We start from the raw sequence: 15,366 nt of genomic DNA, 5'->3' as shown, positions 1-15,366 counted from the left end.
TATACGTCAACAAAACATCACATCCACAAGAAAAATTAAAATTAGTAATTCAATTATCATAAAAGTTTAGGGGAGCTCATCTGTATTAACTCAGATTCAGAACTGATTTTGTGTTTACAATAGAAATCGATTAATTATAAACTGGTTCGAACAACGAACCAAATGGTACATCCAAAGCAATGCAAATCAAAGCCCCAATCCTAATTTGTACATCGACATTCTGATCAATCTGTGAAACAAATCTCAAATGGCAACTCTAAAACACAAGTAAACCCACGACTCTTCCCCTGGAAACCATGTAGCATGTAGGATCCACAGCAACACCTGCCCGCCTGCAAGGCTGTATTAGCACTTGTCCTTGCCCGAATCACCCTCAAGTCGTCGCCGTATGTCCCTACGTAATATTTCAACATATTCCTGCAAAAGTCGAAGAGAGAGAACTGTTTAAATACACTACGGATTAATCTCAAGACTAGCACCTCGCACAAACGACAGGCATATAGCACATACGCCGGAGAGACTCTCGTCCCTGCACAACTCATCCACAAGTTCTTGAGAACCGCTTCCTCTGCCAGACAGCTGCACCGAATTTTCAACTAAAGCATGAAAAACTTCCCCTGGTGCATTCAGGTTCTCGATTCTTTGAACCACTTCTTCGAGGTTAACCTAGAGCATGAAGAAACAGAGCTATTAGAAGTTACATCAATTCAGAAACAAACCATAACCCTTTATGGCCACAAAACGAAAATATCATGTCCCAAAAAAGTGAAATGTTATACAAGACTTTGATGAATAGACAAGTTATACAAACCTCAGAACTAGGGATATTATCATCTCTACTGAGACTTCGCTCATTGTGGGGCGGATGAGATTCAGGAGACAAAGCAGAGGATGGCCGGACGGGGGGCGATCCAACCCCAAGGGCACGAGTTACAATGGGCATCATTTGTTGGAACATCCTGGACATATCGATCCCCCCACCTTGGCCTCCTCCAAACAAGTTTCCCAAATCTTGGCCGTCAACCTGTTCGGCAATCTGATTGACAGCACTCCTCATCTGTGGATTCTGTGTAAAGCTCTGTAGCATATTCCTCAATACATCGGGAGAACCCACTCCAGTTTGGTCTGAAACACCTGCCAACAGACCATTCAGAGCTGGACTCTGCAGAACCTGAGACATCATGCTTCCCATATCAACTTGGCCAATAGGACCTTGCCCTCCCAATGTTCTACCATCTCTGACCTGCCCAACAGCAGGGGCCGTTTGTCTTTCAGGTGCATCATTTAAGTTCATCCTACTTGCAGCAGAACCACGAGACGCAAGGGATTGCAAAACTTGCTGGCCACCTATTACTTGCTGATTCTGATTGATGGGAGCACTAGTTGTTCCGCCACCTCCATTCTTGGTCGATGGTTTTGGCTGCCTGGCTTGTCTCTGATTGGATCAATGATACACAGTTTCAGTAACAACCTAAATGAAAGTTGACCGCATGTATTTATTTATTTTTTTGTTTTATATGTAGGAGCCTGAAAACAAACCAGTAGTACTTGCACTCTTAATTGCTTCCCCAAGCACTACACATCCATCATAATATGGCCATGGATTTCTACTTTAATTAACAGCTGAAATATCAAGCCCGCGGTGGGGCATAAATTTGGTTCGTAAATTTTTATTTTCTTTTTGAAAGCAATGAAATTGATGTAAAAATATTATACCTTACGCTCCAAAACTCCAAGTCCTAAACCAAGTGGAACAGCTTTCGCACCCTCAGCCTGCTTCTCACTGGATTGTGGAGCACTTCCCTTCTCATCTTCTCTCACCACGGTGTTTTGGCCACTTGAAGAGCTTAGAGGACCCCCAGCTGGGGATCTTGAATCGTTTTTCAATGTACTACCACTTGCTGAATCCTGACAGTTATGAACTTTGTCACATTAGGGTTGGGATTCGGATTACATCAGTCAAAGAATAAACAAAATAACCTAAATAAAGGGTATTCCAAGAATGTGTAAACATACCTTCTGACCTTCACTTTCAGATGTACAACCAGGTAGTGATACACTGGACTGCCCAGCTACATCCACATAGCCAGTACTTGGTCGTTCACTTCCTGCATAATTACGTGAGTCAACAGATGGACCAGTGGATACCTCTTGACCTGATTACAGAACAAAATAGCTTAGGAAAACTAGAGTGACATTCTATATCCACAGAAGCCAAAGCACATACAGCAAGGTACCTGATTGAGCTGTGTCATCTGGTTGTGCATTGCCAACAAAATTTCTAATATGTGAATTAAGTTCATCAACAATGGAGGAAAGCGAGGAGCCAGAAGGCGGCTGTGAAACAGAACCACCAGGACCGGGTTGCGATGCAGAGGAGACTGCGACACCAGTTTGGGAGGATGGAATACTGGCACCAACTACATTTCTCACTGGCAGCACCTGGCCACCTGAATCCCTAGAACCAGAGGGGATACCCTCCCCATTACTACCCCTAGCACCAACTGCGGAAACAATTTGTGCAAGTGAGGGACGATGATAAAAAGCGTTACAATGATACATAATAGGTACAGGCTTCAAGTCGGCGATCAATTTTACTTACCAGCATGTATATGGATGTTTACATTCCTTGGAGCACTTCCAATCCCAACAGGACCAAAACTCGTAGGGTTTGATTGAGGTACAGAACCACCAAAGAGTGAGCTTGTTTGAAGAGGGAAAGGCTGCAAACAAAACATTATTCACTAGGCTTGGTTGGCATCTAAAAATCAATATATTTAAACCAAAATTAACTAAAGCTCAAAAAATGGATATACCAAAAAAAAAGATAAAATGCCGTGTTAAATGACCACAGTTATTGAACTAATGGCCATATTTGCTTCTCCACTAGACTATGAAATTTAGTCCCCAATAATAAGTTTTTCACTGGACTTATTCACTATAAATAATTTATATAATTTCATTTGCCTGTCTTGCTTAATCCATATGTGAAACTATGTATACATTCATAATACATGCATCAACGAACCTGGACCATTATGGGATTAGGCCCTGCTGGGGATATATAAACTGCTGGCCCAGCATTCACAACAGCTTCTCCCTGTAGATTTTTTGGCCAAAACAATTATAAACGACTATATTCTATTATTCACAGATTTAAACAAAGAAATTGAGATCAAACTAGAACATACAGGAGACTGCCCCATACGAAGCGTCCAAATCGTTCGGCCAAGCTCAAGAAGAAGAGAACCTAAGTGTTGCATTGCAAGCCCTAATTGTATAGATTCTGTCTGAATTTGGCTTCTCACAGAGGAATCAGGAGACACTCCCTCTTGTTCCAAGCGTCCTGCAATGTGCTACAAAGTTGCAGCAAATTAAAATTAGACACATAATCAGTTAACAGAGCAGTAAAGAAATATGAATTGGTTCATGAATCTTTACCAAGATAAAGCTTTCAATTTTAATAAAAGAGAGTTCATAAGTTGAAATTATGGAAACAATAACTTTCTTTGACTGAATTATGTTTGGTACAGGATATGAGCAAACCACTTGACAATAGATTCAATCTTCATATTACACGTGAATCTATTGAAATTGGAATTATTGGATAGATAATGACAACAGATCAATCATCTAATCCTATGAATCCTATCCAACCTATCCAACACTATTAGCATTGGATTGGTTTAGATCTGATTCCAAAATCTAAAGCCGACCAAAATTGAATCAGTTATTGTTATGGATCCAATCCACCAAACTGAACTGATCAGCTGCGTGGATTGAATTGGATATGGAACACTCCAAAATGTCATAACTACAGTGAAAATTGCATGAGTGACTATGCTATGCACACACTTTAATAATCCAAGTCTCAAAAAAGTTTGTATCCTTATCAAAAGGCAAATTTGAATTCCCTTAATCATAGAAGACATGAAATTTTAGAACTGCATTGTTAAACAATGCAAAGGACCTCTTCTCCAAATAAGAAGTACATAACTTATCGAAGTCCAAGACTAACAATTAATTCAAGGAAAAATGATCATTGTATATGTATGGTGCCATGATAGTTTTTCTAGAAAAAAAAAAGTAGCACAAACAGCAACATCAATAGGTTAAGATAAATTTAGAAGTCTCACAGATAGTGCAGAAACAGCATGATCGCTGAGAAGTCGCTCTGCATGACGAAGAACAATCCCCAATGCCTCAGGTGTTGGCATCCCCCCTGCAGTGGAAGGTAAGTTCACCCTAGGCGGTTCTCCTGTATTGGTTGCAGATGTATTTGGCTGATAACCTACATAGAAAAAGAAAAGGTTAGCTTAATCCTTATTTCTTACTGAATAGTTGGTTTGTTACCATTTTGCGATAATCCCTGCTCCATTCTGTTCATAAACTCCGAAAGAGTATTCAAAGAGTGTGGAATTGGCTGAACAGAAAACAAAAAACATTAAGATGTCATATACATAGCCAATTCAAGATTAAGACATGCCCAAAATATCATAACAATACCATATTTGATGGAGGCATGGGAAATGCTGCAGCTGCATGAGGAGGTTGCACAGCCTGAGGAAAAGTTTGGAATGGTTGAGTAGGAAATGCCTGTCCAGACTGTGCTTGATGTCCTCCTCGGTTGACATTATGCAACCCTTCTGCTTCATTTCCATTAGGAGGCTGACCAGGAGTGTTTAACTGTAGAAAAACCATACAAAAAATTTATACTCTTTTCCTAAAGAACCTTTGCCCATTAACACTTACAACATTTTCTTTGGGTTTACAAGATTATAGCACTTTCGAGAAACTAGTAATTTGACCAATTTATTTATCTGGACCATAATTGCAAGCGAGAAAAATACTTATAACATTAGACATATCCGGTCGTAATTTCAAGAAACATACATTGCTCACCGAAGTAGTGAATTGTGGGTTGCCTGTGCCATTAGTTGTAGCCTGGGTGCCAATTCCAATAGAATTGAGAACTGCGCCAATAACCTACCAATAAAGAATATAGCATAATGTGCTTCCGGAAGTACCAATTTAAGGCTCCTTGCCCATTTATATATATATATATCCCATTACTTTAACATAACAAGAAGCGAATACGAACCCGATTAAGATCAGGAACAGCACCTTCACCTTGATCTCCAACATTAAACGTCCCAAGAACTACACTGTGTGATATCTGGCCAATGCGACCACGAGGAACACCACTAGGATCATTTCCTGCCAAATTACATCAAGAAGCTTACATACCAACATTTCTCAAAAACAAATTGCTCTGAACCTGAAATGGAAGTACCAACATTTCTCAAAAGCAAATTACTTATTTACCACTATTTGCATGTGCCTCGCCAGAACTTGTACCCGACGAAGGTTGTGGCTGGGACGGCTGCCTTATAACTAAGTGCAATGTGTGCCCATTTTCCAAATCTACAACGGGTTAAGGGATCATATGCTGAAACTGATTCAATAATTGGTAAGATGTGCAACGGCAACCAAATTGCAGGAACAACAAGGATTTGATCATGAGGCACTCCCCAAAGGTTTAGCAATAGAAACTAAGTGGTGGGATCAACAATAATTATTGTAATACCTAAATTAATCTGTCATACAGGAGGTTTGTATGTCAGTATATGCATTGTGATGACACAATAAACTAACCAACCCAGCTGACAGATGATAGGCAGAGATCCAATTCAGTTACTCAAATTTCAAGCATTCTGCCTGTGTGAACACACTACACACACCAGAATCTCCAAAACCCTTGTAGACCTAGTTATGCTTGTTAGCAAGACATTGCATTGCCCAAAGAGCACCCAATCACCCCCAAGAAAGTTAATCATATACTCCCACGTATATAGATATGTACACTATACTTGTATTGACAACTACTGCGAAGTTACTGAAATGTCATAAATCTCAAAATCCACTTCTGTATACACAGTTAATCCTATATACATCAAACATAAACAATAAATGTTTGAAATGGTAGGATACGATACTCAGAAAGAGGATGGTCATCTTTTAACACTCTTCCCCTGAAAATCAGCCGCTGCTGACCAACTGGAACACCTGTTTGATCAGCTATTTTTTCCTTGAACAATGAAACTCGCATCTGAAATAAAAATGTTTACATATAAATATCAAAAATGTATAAAAATAAACAAGATCCTGAAGGGATCATATTCATGATAAAGGTGGGGACAACCATTTAGTTCCTAGCAGTTAGTTCACAGTTTAATTCGGCAGAATAACAAAACTAAAACCCATATAAGCAATGCAAGACATGACCAAAGACTAGAACTCACATTTTTATCAACTTGAAAACTATACATCTGTGAGTCTAAAGTCTTGATATTGATCTCAAGATTTGAATCAGAACCAGCCCCAGGAACAGTGCCGGAACTGGTGCCTTCATTGGAGTGCTGATCTGCCATGCTAGGCGAAATGGTTCAGAAAGTAACCTCAAGTTTCCAACCCTTAGTAGCTGCCTGTAGAATCAAACACCATTTTTCTGTTAACATCAAAGATCAAGCTTCCTAGTACATAATTTGCAGAAACCTCACGCGAAGAACAAATTTGGAGGAAAAAAAAAAAAAAAAACAGTAGCAGAAATTGTCAGATTTTGCAATACAAAATAGAATCCTGGAGGATGCTATTGCTACACTGAGCTGAATCTGAAGGTGCAAACAATATAGTAAAACGCCAAGTATTTATATTTAGGGTTTTGCAGTCAAACCCTATAAGACTCGAAATTTCATTGATTTGGGAATTGCCGAATTGCGGAATATCACGGGCTATATGTCATGCTGAGAATACAAATTCCAAATTCCAACAAACAAACTTGGACACAAATGATCTCCGAAAAGCAAATCTACATACCCGAGAGTCGTTTCAATCCCGACTGCGATCGCAAGCCGAAGCACAACGGTGGAAAGTCCGGTTCCGGTGGTTTCCCTGTGTCTGCAACTGCAAGCCCTAGATGGAATCGGCTGAGAACGATGACTACGATGGATACGTAGGTGGTGGTCTTCAAAGCAAATACAAAATCCCTTTGGGAATGTTCGGGAAGCTTCCAGTTCCTGTTAAACGAAGGGTGTGTAATACGACATTTTTATTTTTTTTATTTTTTATTTTTCCCCTTATAGCAAGCTAAATCCTAAAATTACCTTAAAGAAAACAATTTTTCTTTTTTAATTTAAAAAAAAAACAAAAAAACAAAATTTCTTGTACACTGTTTTGGCTTGTGTTTATTGGAGACAGATTGTCTGCCTTCCTGCTTAGGTGCTCTTTCTATCCTCTTCTATTTTGTACGGTGGTTATTAAACCACGTCAACATTTTATATTGATTTTTTTATAGAGATAATAAGACAAAAAGTAATAGGAATATAAAATGTTGATGTGATTTAATCGTGACCGCACAAATAGAAAGGGATGAAAATGACACCCAAACAAGAGGGCGGACAATCTGCCATCGTGTTTATTTGAGCTGAATTCCCCAACCCCTCTTTTGCCTTCAACTTTCTTCCTCACATTTGGGGTTAATTTTAGGAAATGGCAAATTCCAAATGTAAGTTAAATTTGGGATAACTCTTTCTTTTTGTGAACAAATTTGAAAGACCTTAGACATTTGACTTAATTTCAAGAAAAGATAATTTGGTGTTTGTGGCTCAAGTGACTCAAAGATTATAATAAGGAGATGTACAATTAGTTGTACATCATTGATAATTTGATATTGTCTATGTTTAAATAGTGGCATTGTAATTTTTACGATTTGTGTCGAGATCGTCTAAATTGGCGCTCTGTAATTTTTCACATTTTATAAGTAAGAGAAATAATATTAAAACCCAAATAATCTATTTGCACACTTAGCCTTAATAATATTTGTTTGAATTTCCTATTTCAGTAATCTAAAGGCAGTTTGATGATCATTATATTTTTATTTTTTTATACAAATCTCAATTAAAAAAAAAAGAGCGGATTTTTAATTTTTAGTTTGGGAAATACTTTTAAATGACTGATTTAGATCCTATTAGAAGAACTTGATTTTCCTCTGGTTGACTTGATTATTCTACTAAGCATTTCCAGTCCTTTTTTCACATGTAAACAGGTGACCATTGAGATGACTGGCGAGGGTGCAGATTATTGCTCCGAATGTGATGGATTGGCATCGTTGGTGAAAGAAGCTTACGCTTGTATCCGAAGGGTTTTCTCTTTCTCCCCTTACCGCTCCTATCACTCGCACACACATGCATTCGAAGGCTTCACTATCATGCCTTGCCATAAATTTTGTTGAAAATCTGGCCAAACAAGAATGTGCTCTGCATCGTACTGATCAGCCATCAGGATGAACCAAGACAACTATGATTTGTCAGCACTACGCATTGAAATATTATCGTTCTTTTGAACTTCAGGGCTGGGGAGAGACAGTTATGGTAGGTGTCGCGACAAGCCAGGGTCAGAGGTGAGCCTTCCCTCTCATGATATCCTTCGCAGCGGCAAAACCCTCATGGGATCCTTGTTTGGAGGACTCGAACCTGAATCTGATATCCCTGCTCTCATCAATCGTTACATGGACAAGGTGATTTAGCACTTAATTTTTTACTTGAATTGTTTTCGCCTTACTGAACCCGGATATCCTTTAAATTTTTTTGATTTTCATGCTATCAGGAACTACAACTGGATGAGTTTTTGACACATGAAGTGAGGTTTGAAGACATCAACAAAGCTTTCGATTTGCTCATTAAAGGGCAATGCCTTCGATGTATAATCTATATGAGCAAAGACTAAGTTACTTCTGCGAGTAACAGCCTTTGCATTTATATTTATTCTATGATATCAATAGGCATGTAAGGTTTCAGTTTCTAAATAAGTACTTATTTGAATCCCTTGCTACCTTTTCCTCTTATTTTCTGTAACAAGAATACACATGGAAGAAAAATCCTAGATAAATATTTAAGACACTGCAAATCCACTAGATGTGCCGGTGAAGTAGGTGTTGGGGGAGTCCCTGGTTTCCTTTGCTGAACCAAAATGCCTTAGCCTGTACACCCCTGAATTTGCTTCTGTCGGTATTTCCCATTCTATGGTTGCTGTGCCATATAAGCTACTGGTATCTACATTCCACTTGAAAAACAGGGAGAAATCATCGTCGTCGTAAACAGGAACCCAGTGTTTTCCTTGAAGCATCTCTACCACTGCATATGTCCCTTCCGTCAATAGGTCATATCTTGGGTTAGCGCTCCAAAATGTGGCAGTTGGTCTATCTCCCTTTTGGAATGATCCACTTTTTGGTAAGCTGACATCCTCTTTAATATCTCCAAATTTTGTACCTGGGGGAGGTGAGTCTCCTGTAGGATCACCTAGTCTGATTTGTACAGAGGAAAGATCTGGTGGTAAGGGACCTTTAGGAAGGTCTTTGTCTCCCTTTGCCATCGCTTTGGCTAATTTATTGAATTCTTGAATGTACGCTGATAATGTGTGAGGACCATAGAGAGTGGAAGCAGCCTGCAGATTGCACGATGCATTGAAAAATCTAGATTTAAGTACTGCAAAGTTAAGAAATTGTTTCCCTAGGAATCTATTTAGGTAAATCTCATGCCAAACATGTTAAACAATAAATTTTGCTTATAGGTTGAGTATGTACCTCATATCGTTGTTGTGTGTATTCCTCAAAAGTTGCAATATATTGCGAGTAAGTATTAGTAAGACCTGCTATTACAATGCGAGTATCCTCATCAAATTCACCATTGCTGTTACTTATAAGGGTCTCCTTGACTGCTTCCCTTAGCCGCCGACCTGCCATTGTGGTGAATTCTGCAAGAATCGGTAGCTTAGAGCTTGTTAAATCCATTAGTACAGCTGTCAAGAGCAGCCCTTATGAGCGCAAAACCCTGTGAATGGTGTGTGCTCATGGTGGCTGTTGGTATTATAGTATATGTCACTTGTGAAGGGTTTTAGTTTTTAGATTGATTTACGCAGCAAGTTGTAAACGAATCTCAGTAGTGTTGGAATGAGGCTGCCTTTATGCTTTGGTATAGAATTAGTCAGTGCGCATGCGATCGATATAGGTATGAGTTGTGAATTGTAAAAGAGGACTAACCTCCTGGGACAGAAAGTATGATCAGCTTCCCCAACCTGAGCATTTGAATAGGAACGATTGCAGGCTGCATTTGAACCATAAGGTTAATTAGAATAGTTTGAGAATTTTCTCTGAACAGCGTGCTACAAATGTGTTTAATGTGTTGAATTCCACCCCCCCCCCCCTTTTTCTCCCCATATCGCTTTGTGTAAGGAGTCTTACCGCCCATGCATAAGGTACAAACATTTCCCCAGTGCTGAGCAGAACTGCCTTGGGCTGTTGGCAGTTCACTTGATATTGGCTGGGTTTTTTTAGCGAATCCCTCAGTCTTCTCCATGTCGAATTGATCTGAAAACAGATGATTAATTAGCCCGATAGTAGGAGTCTAGGAGAGCAACTTACATAACACGGATGCCAGGGTGAAGGAAGGTGTACCTGTTAGGAAGAAAATAGTCCAAAATAAAAGTGGAAGATACTGCTGACCTTTTGATCACCCTGTTGGAAGCCGAAGACACCCGGTCCATCTGTAGTCCCAGCGGCAAATCCCGGACCAAGCCCTGCGGGGCATGTTTTCACTTTCTTGTTTCCTTCTAAATCAACCTCAATATTCGTGAAATCTAGGTACACATGGCGATAGTCTATTTTCCCGGTCAGCTGCTCTGTAGCCGACGTGAATAGATCAGCCGCCTTTAGAAATTGCCTCTCCCCTATAATTTTCGTGCTTTGTATTTCATCCGGGTACCTATCAGCATGCGGTTAACGAATTAAAGTAGAGTCACTATGTTACAGATTTGCACATTGCGGCCGAGTACTGATATTGTATTGTTATGAAATGCATCGATAACATGTTAGTACGATTTGTTAGCATTATGAGCGTACCCAGGTCCACGGCCGAGGCAGAGTTGGTTGTTCCCATGACAGGAGGAGTGAGTGAAGTCGCAAGGTTTTCCAGAATCGGTGCAAAATGCTCCAAGCACATTTGGAGTCACATCTCCCACGTTGGATTGGCAAAAAGCTCCCACAAATAGTGAGCCATCGTTCTTCCTCACCTTGAATTTGCGACTGGTTGTTTTGCCGCAGGGCTTTCCTCCCGTTGCTTTGATGTTTTCCGCTTTCTTTAGTAGCGCTGCTGCCACGCTACTATCTGCATCAATGAACATAATTAATTTACAGAACGTAGTTTAAAGATCATGATCTGGTGATAACTATAATTACCTGGTGGAGATGATATCGTGGCACCAGTACTAGTATTAGTTGTAGTGAACCAGTCCTCAAAGAATCTGGCAGCGGCACCTTTGTTGTCGCCACTGATGAGCTTGTTGTCCTTGCTCATGGAGGTTCCGTGGGTGGCAAACCAGCTGAATGCTCCGATGCTCTTCCCGTTTCCGCCATCCACAAACTTCAATAGAGTCATCAGAGTATCCACATCTTTCGGGTACCGTGCTCTCTCCTCTGCCGGGTTTAGCAGATAAGCACTCGGGCTCCTGTTTATTCCCGCGTTTACCACATCCCCTACAAAGTATTCAAATCCCGTCAATAAGCGCCAGTTAGACCTTATGTAGTTAAGTGATCGGGAGAAATTTTGATACAACAAATATTCCGCTTTAAATTAATCTAAAATGTTGGGAGGAGGATTTGAACTTGGATGCATACTAAAGAGCAGATTTGCTCTAGTCAACGATAATGATACAGGAAATTTGACAGGTAGCTTGTTAGACGGAGTGATCGGAAACTTGACTCCGTCTAACATAGCTAACCTTGACTCCGTCTAACATAGTTAACCTTGGTTGATGAAAATGGAACCAGGCTTGAGGTTGTGATGAGCCAGAACAATGCTCTGCACAATTGCATTGACGATGGCATCGAAGGATTGTTGGACAAAGCCCAAAGATGTTACAGTGTAAACCAGGTACTGCAAATAACCCCCTGGTCCTGCGTGCGTGTGAATCCCACTAATCGCCACATTGTCTTCAGTGTACAAGTTTCCAAACCTTCAAATTGAAGACACACATTAATTAAATAGTGTTGATTAATTAATGCATATGTGGGGTTAGGACAATGCGTCGACCTTCTTCCACTTAATTCCGCATCTTCATTACGTAAATTACACTAATTTAGAATATCATCTTTGTTAAATAAAAAAAAGTACTGATTAATTATATACCTTGATTTGAGTTTGTCGAGAACTTTAATGTTAACCAGTTGCGAAGCCATTCCAGCATCAAGATTAACAAAAGCGAACCTTGGACCTTGGGAACTCTCGGCCACGATGAAGGTTCTTGCCCGTAGCCGGAAATGTACACCGGCGGTATTCTGGTCCATGTTGGCATAACCCATCATGTTGACCCCGGCCGCTGGGCCAGTCATGTCAAAGCTGCCCACTCCAATCAAATACTCCCCATTACTACTGTCGTCTGATCTTGTAACAGGGAAGCTAAGTAAAACGCTAACAATAATAAGTGACAGAAGAGTTGAGTTCTGCTGTGGAATTTTGCTTCTGGTCTTCATGTTTGATGGCAAATTAACTAAGTTGATTAGCATGAAGTTGTATATATATATGTGTTAAGCTCGATATATTTATCGATAACTTAGAATTTGTCCCTTTTTTTAATAGGTGCACTATGAGTTTCTTAGTATGTAGTGACTGCTAATGACTAGCTTCCATCGCTTGTTTCAACCTAAAACAAAAAACTTTTGGGGTTTGAGTTGGCAAAACAAGAAAATCTCTTTTCTCGGTTGCTCAGCCGCGTGCATGCAAGAGCGATGGACAAGGTTTGCTCTTGTCCACATTTGCGGGCATTGCGTGTGCCGCCAACTATACATATTTATGCTCTTTGCATGCGCACACAGACGCAAAAGGGATTTATTCCTGAGTTTTTGGTCATAGGGTGTTGCTATTCACACTTCTATTTTTACCTCACACATTTCTCTCAATTTTCGACCGTTGAATCGAATAAATTGAAAAAAAATTAATGAGAAAAAAATTAACAAGAATGTATAGAATGTAAAAATGTACATGTGAATAGCACTACCCTTGATCATAATATCCTGTTGGTTTTGCACACAAGTTTTTTATGAATCTGCAAGCCACATGAAAGTAAAGTCATGCCACGACTCATGAATGCATCAACAAATTAATCCGTAATATTCGATCATAATATTAACTTGTTAAGAATTGTTAATAGCCACTTCAAAATATTCACTCTACTCATCTTTCTATGATTTTTTATTTTTTACAATTATTATGATGATCTAAACTAATTAAATTCATACACACTACCAAAAAAGTAGTCATTCAAACTTAAGTGCACAAATAATAGTTTTTTACTCTAATTTCAACCAAGGCCTAGGATAGGCCGAAGATAAAATTAGTACTGTTTTGTCAATTTTATTGCGGGCGTGCTGATAGGTGCATTATTTATCATATTTTCATATTAATTATCCTTAAGTTTTGTTAAGGAATTAATTATAAAAGAGCCTTATTACTTTCATTTTCTTTGTTTCAGCCAATCTGCGCACTCAGGACGTTTTTGGTGATAATTTGACTTTCCGGAGGAGTCTTGATGCAAGGCTAATTGGAGAAGGAAGCTAAGAGGCTGAAGATCGTTGTATCCAAATTTTATAATTTTCCATGGAGCCATTCATTCCAGTTTTACAAATCAATTCCGCATAAGTTGTTTTCCCGTCAGAATTGCGCAGCTGTGGGAGAATGAAGATTCGGAGGCTTTCCCGATTTTTCCTAGTGGCGTGCTATATATGCTTGGAAAGATAAGAGATAAAGCTACGTTTCTCATATTTTTACATAATTTTCCAGAAGATAGATCGATCCCAAAACTGGCGTGCAAGACAGATGACGTGTTTTCCAAGTCAAGAAAGATTCTTTCCTAGTTTGTGTCATTAATTGTTTAGGAGTTTGTTTTGTTTTAGGAGAGTTTCTCCCAGACCTTTTAGGGAGCGTTTGTTTGCCCTCACTAAGTTGGACTGGACTGGACTGGACTAGCTATTAGTCCAATACTGTGTTTGTTCCATGCTGGGACTAACATTAATGAGACTAAAGGGGACTAGCATGGACAAAACCCTTCATTAAGAGGTCTTAGCGAGACCCCCCAATAACCATGGGACTAGCTAAGACTATGCTCTCTTTCTCGTCCTCGTCATGCTCAACGACCACTCCCGACAGACTCCTCATCATCTCCGGTCACCTAGATCAATCATTAACTTTCCGACTCTCTTTCAAATCCATTTCACAACCAACTTTCATATAAAATATACCAAATTGAAGCTGGGAGTGACAAGATTACGATTTTACCTGAATCGATGCCAAAATGTGATCGAATGTGGCCGGAAAATGGCCTGGAAGTCTCGGCCTGTTTGAGCTTCTTCAAATCCATGACAGATTCGAGCATTCAAAGCTAAGATATCGGTCTAGAGATGGTGATGAATTTTTTTGCGGTGCTAACTTCATCCAATTTAATGAGGGTTGGCCGGAAAACACATCGGGAAACCTGCAACTCGTCGGGAAAATTGGAGCCGTGAGGTTCCATTCGAACAACACATAGCTAGAGAGGGAGGGAGGACAGAGAAATAGAGACTGGAATCAATAAGGAGTTTGACCAGGAATAAGAAAGAGACATGAATTGAGAGGTCTAAGAGGAAAAAAAGAGGGAGAGGGTGGGACGATGAGAGAAAAGGAAAAGAGTGGGACGGAAATGGTAGGAAAAGATGAAGAAAAAGATAAGATCATAATAAAATATTAATAATTTATATATTAAATAATATAATATTAAAATTTGTTATTATCCAGCTTCTTAGTCCAATACTGCACCAAACGCTTCATTAAGTTAGTCCAGTTTAGTCTAGTCTAAGCCAGTCCAGCTTAGTCCTTGAAGCTAATCCAGTCCGAGATAGTCCGGCGCAACAAACGCCCCCTTAGGGTTTTTCTAGTATAAATAAGGTCCCTAAGCTCTCTCAAAAGATCCATCCACCCCACATCCCAGATACCATCACAACATGCTTTGCCATGGATTCCAAGTTCTATCTTTCTTTTATTTTTATTTCTATGTGTAACTAAGTTATTTTCTAAGGTTTATGATGAAGCCATGACATGAATATTTGCGAAGTATTTTGTTGATTATTATCCAATTATATGCCATGTTATATTCTTAATCTTTGTGGGTAATTTATTCTAGATTTGGGCTTCTAACGATTGATCATCTTCAGGAATTTTTGCATCTAGATAGTTAGATAAATCTAAGAGGATGACCAATATCAATTAGGTTTATTGGAATTAA

General features: G+C 39.4%; 3 protein-coding genes across 5 annotated transcripts; 1 reads left to right on the top strand and 2 right to left on the bottom strand.

Moving 5' to 3' along the window:
• Positions 1-30: 30 nt before the first annotated feature.
• LOC137718008 (ubiquitin-like domain-containing protein CIP73) lies at positions 31-7,071 on the bottom strand. Of its 3 annotated transcripts, none has more exons than XM_068457532.1 (18): positions 6,877-7,071; positions 6,303-6,485; positions 5,992-6,109; positions 5,326-5,424; positions 5,102-5,217; positions 4,894-4,986; positions 4,507-4,686; positions 4,354-4,423; positions 4,137-4,291; positions 3,192-3,356; positions 3,029-3,100; positions 2,603-2,723; positions 2,238-2,504; positions 2,017-2,156; positions 1,717-1,908; positions 812-1,435; positions 511-666; positions 31-417 (listed from the first exon to the last, which is right to left on the bottom strand). In XM_068457532.1, exons 2-18 carry the CDS (start codon positions 6,429-6,431, stop codon positions 346-348), a joined length of 2,769 nt encoding a protein of 922 aa, XP_068313633.1. In that variant the 5' UTR covers positions 6,432-6,485; positions 6,877-7,071; the 3' UTR covers positions 31-345. The 3 variants fall into 3 exon arrangements, with proteins under 3 accessions (XP_068313633.1, XP_068313635.1, XP_068313634.1); XM_068457534.1 differs by having other exon boundaries at positions 2,017-2,108; XM_068457533.1 differs by having other exon boundaries at positions 4,903-4,986.
• Positions 6,977-8,784, top strand: LOC137718019 (alcohol dehydrogenase-like 7). The gene is made up of 4 exons (XM_068457541.1): positions 6,977-7,090; positions 8,105-8,189; positions 8,409-8,575; positions 8,665-8,784. The coding sequence occupies exons 1-4, from the start codon at positions 6,977-6,979 to the stop codon at positions 8,782-8,784; spliced, it is 486 nt and encodes a 161-aa protein (XP_068313642.1).
• Positions 8,785-8,949: 165 nt separating this feature from the next.
• LOC137716872 (neutral ceramidase 2-like) lies at positions 8,950-12,583 on the bottom strand. The gene is made up of 9 exons (XM_068456231.1): positions 12,240-12,583; positions 11,858-12,066; positions 11,291-11,587; positions 10,955-11,219; positions 10,559-10,817; positions 10,298-10,423; positions 10,097-10,160; positions 9,641-9,810; positions 8,950-9,501 (listed from the first exon to the last, which is right to left on the bottom strand). Exons 1-9 carry the CDS (start codon positions 12,581-12,583, stop codon positions 8,950-8,952), a joined length of 2,286 nt encoding a protein of 761 aa, XP_068312332.1.
• Between the last annotated feature and the right edge of the window lie 2,783 nt (positions 12,584-15,366).

The sequence above is a fragment of the Pyrus communis genome, chromosome 15, assembly GCF_963583255.1.
Source record: "Pyrus communis chromosome 15, drPyrComm1.1, whole genome shotgun sequence".
Lineage (NCBI taxonomy): Eukaryota > Viridiplantae > Streptophyta > Magnoliopsida > Rosales > Rosaceae > Pyrus > Pyrus communis.
This window is presented reverse-complemented; position numbering and strand designations above follow the sequence as displayed.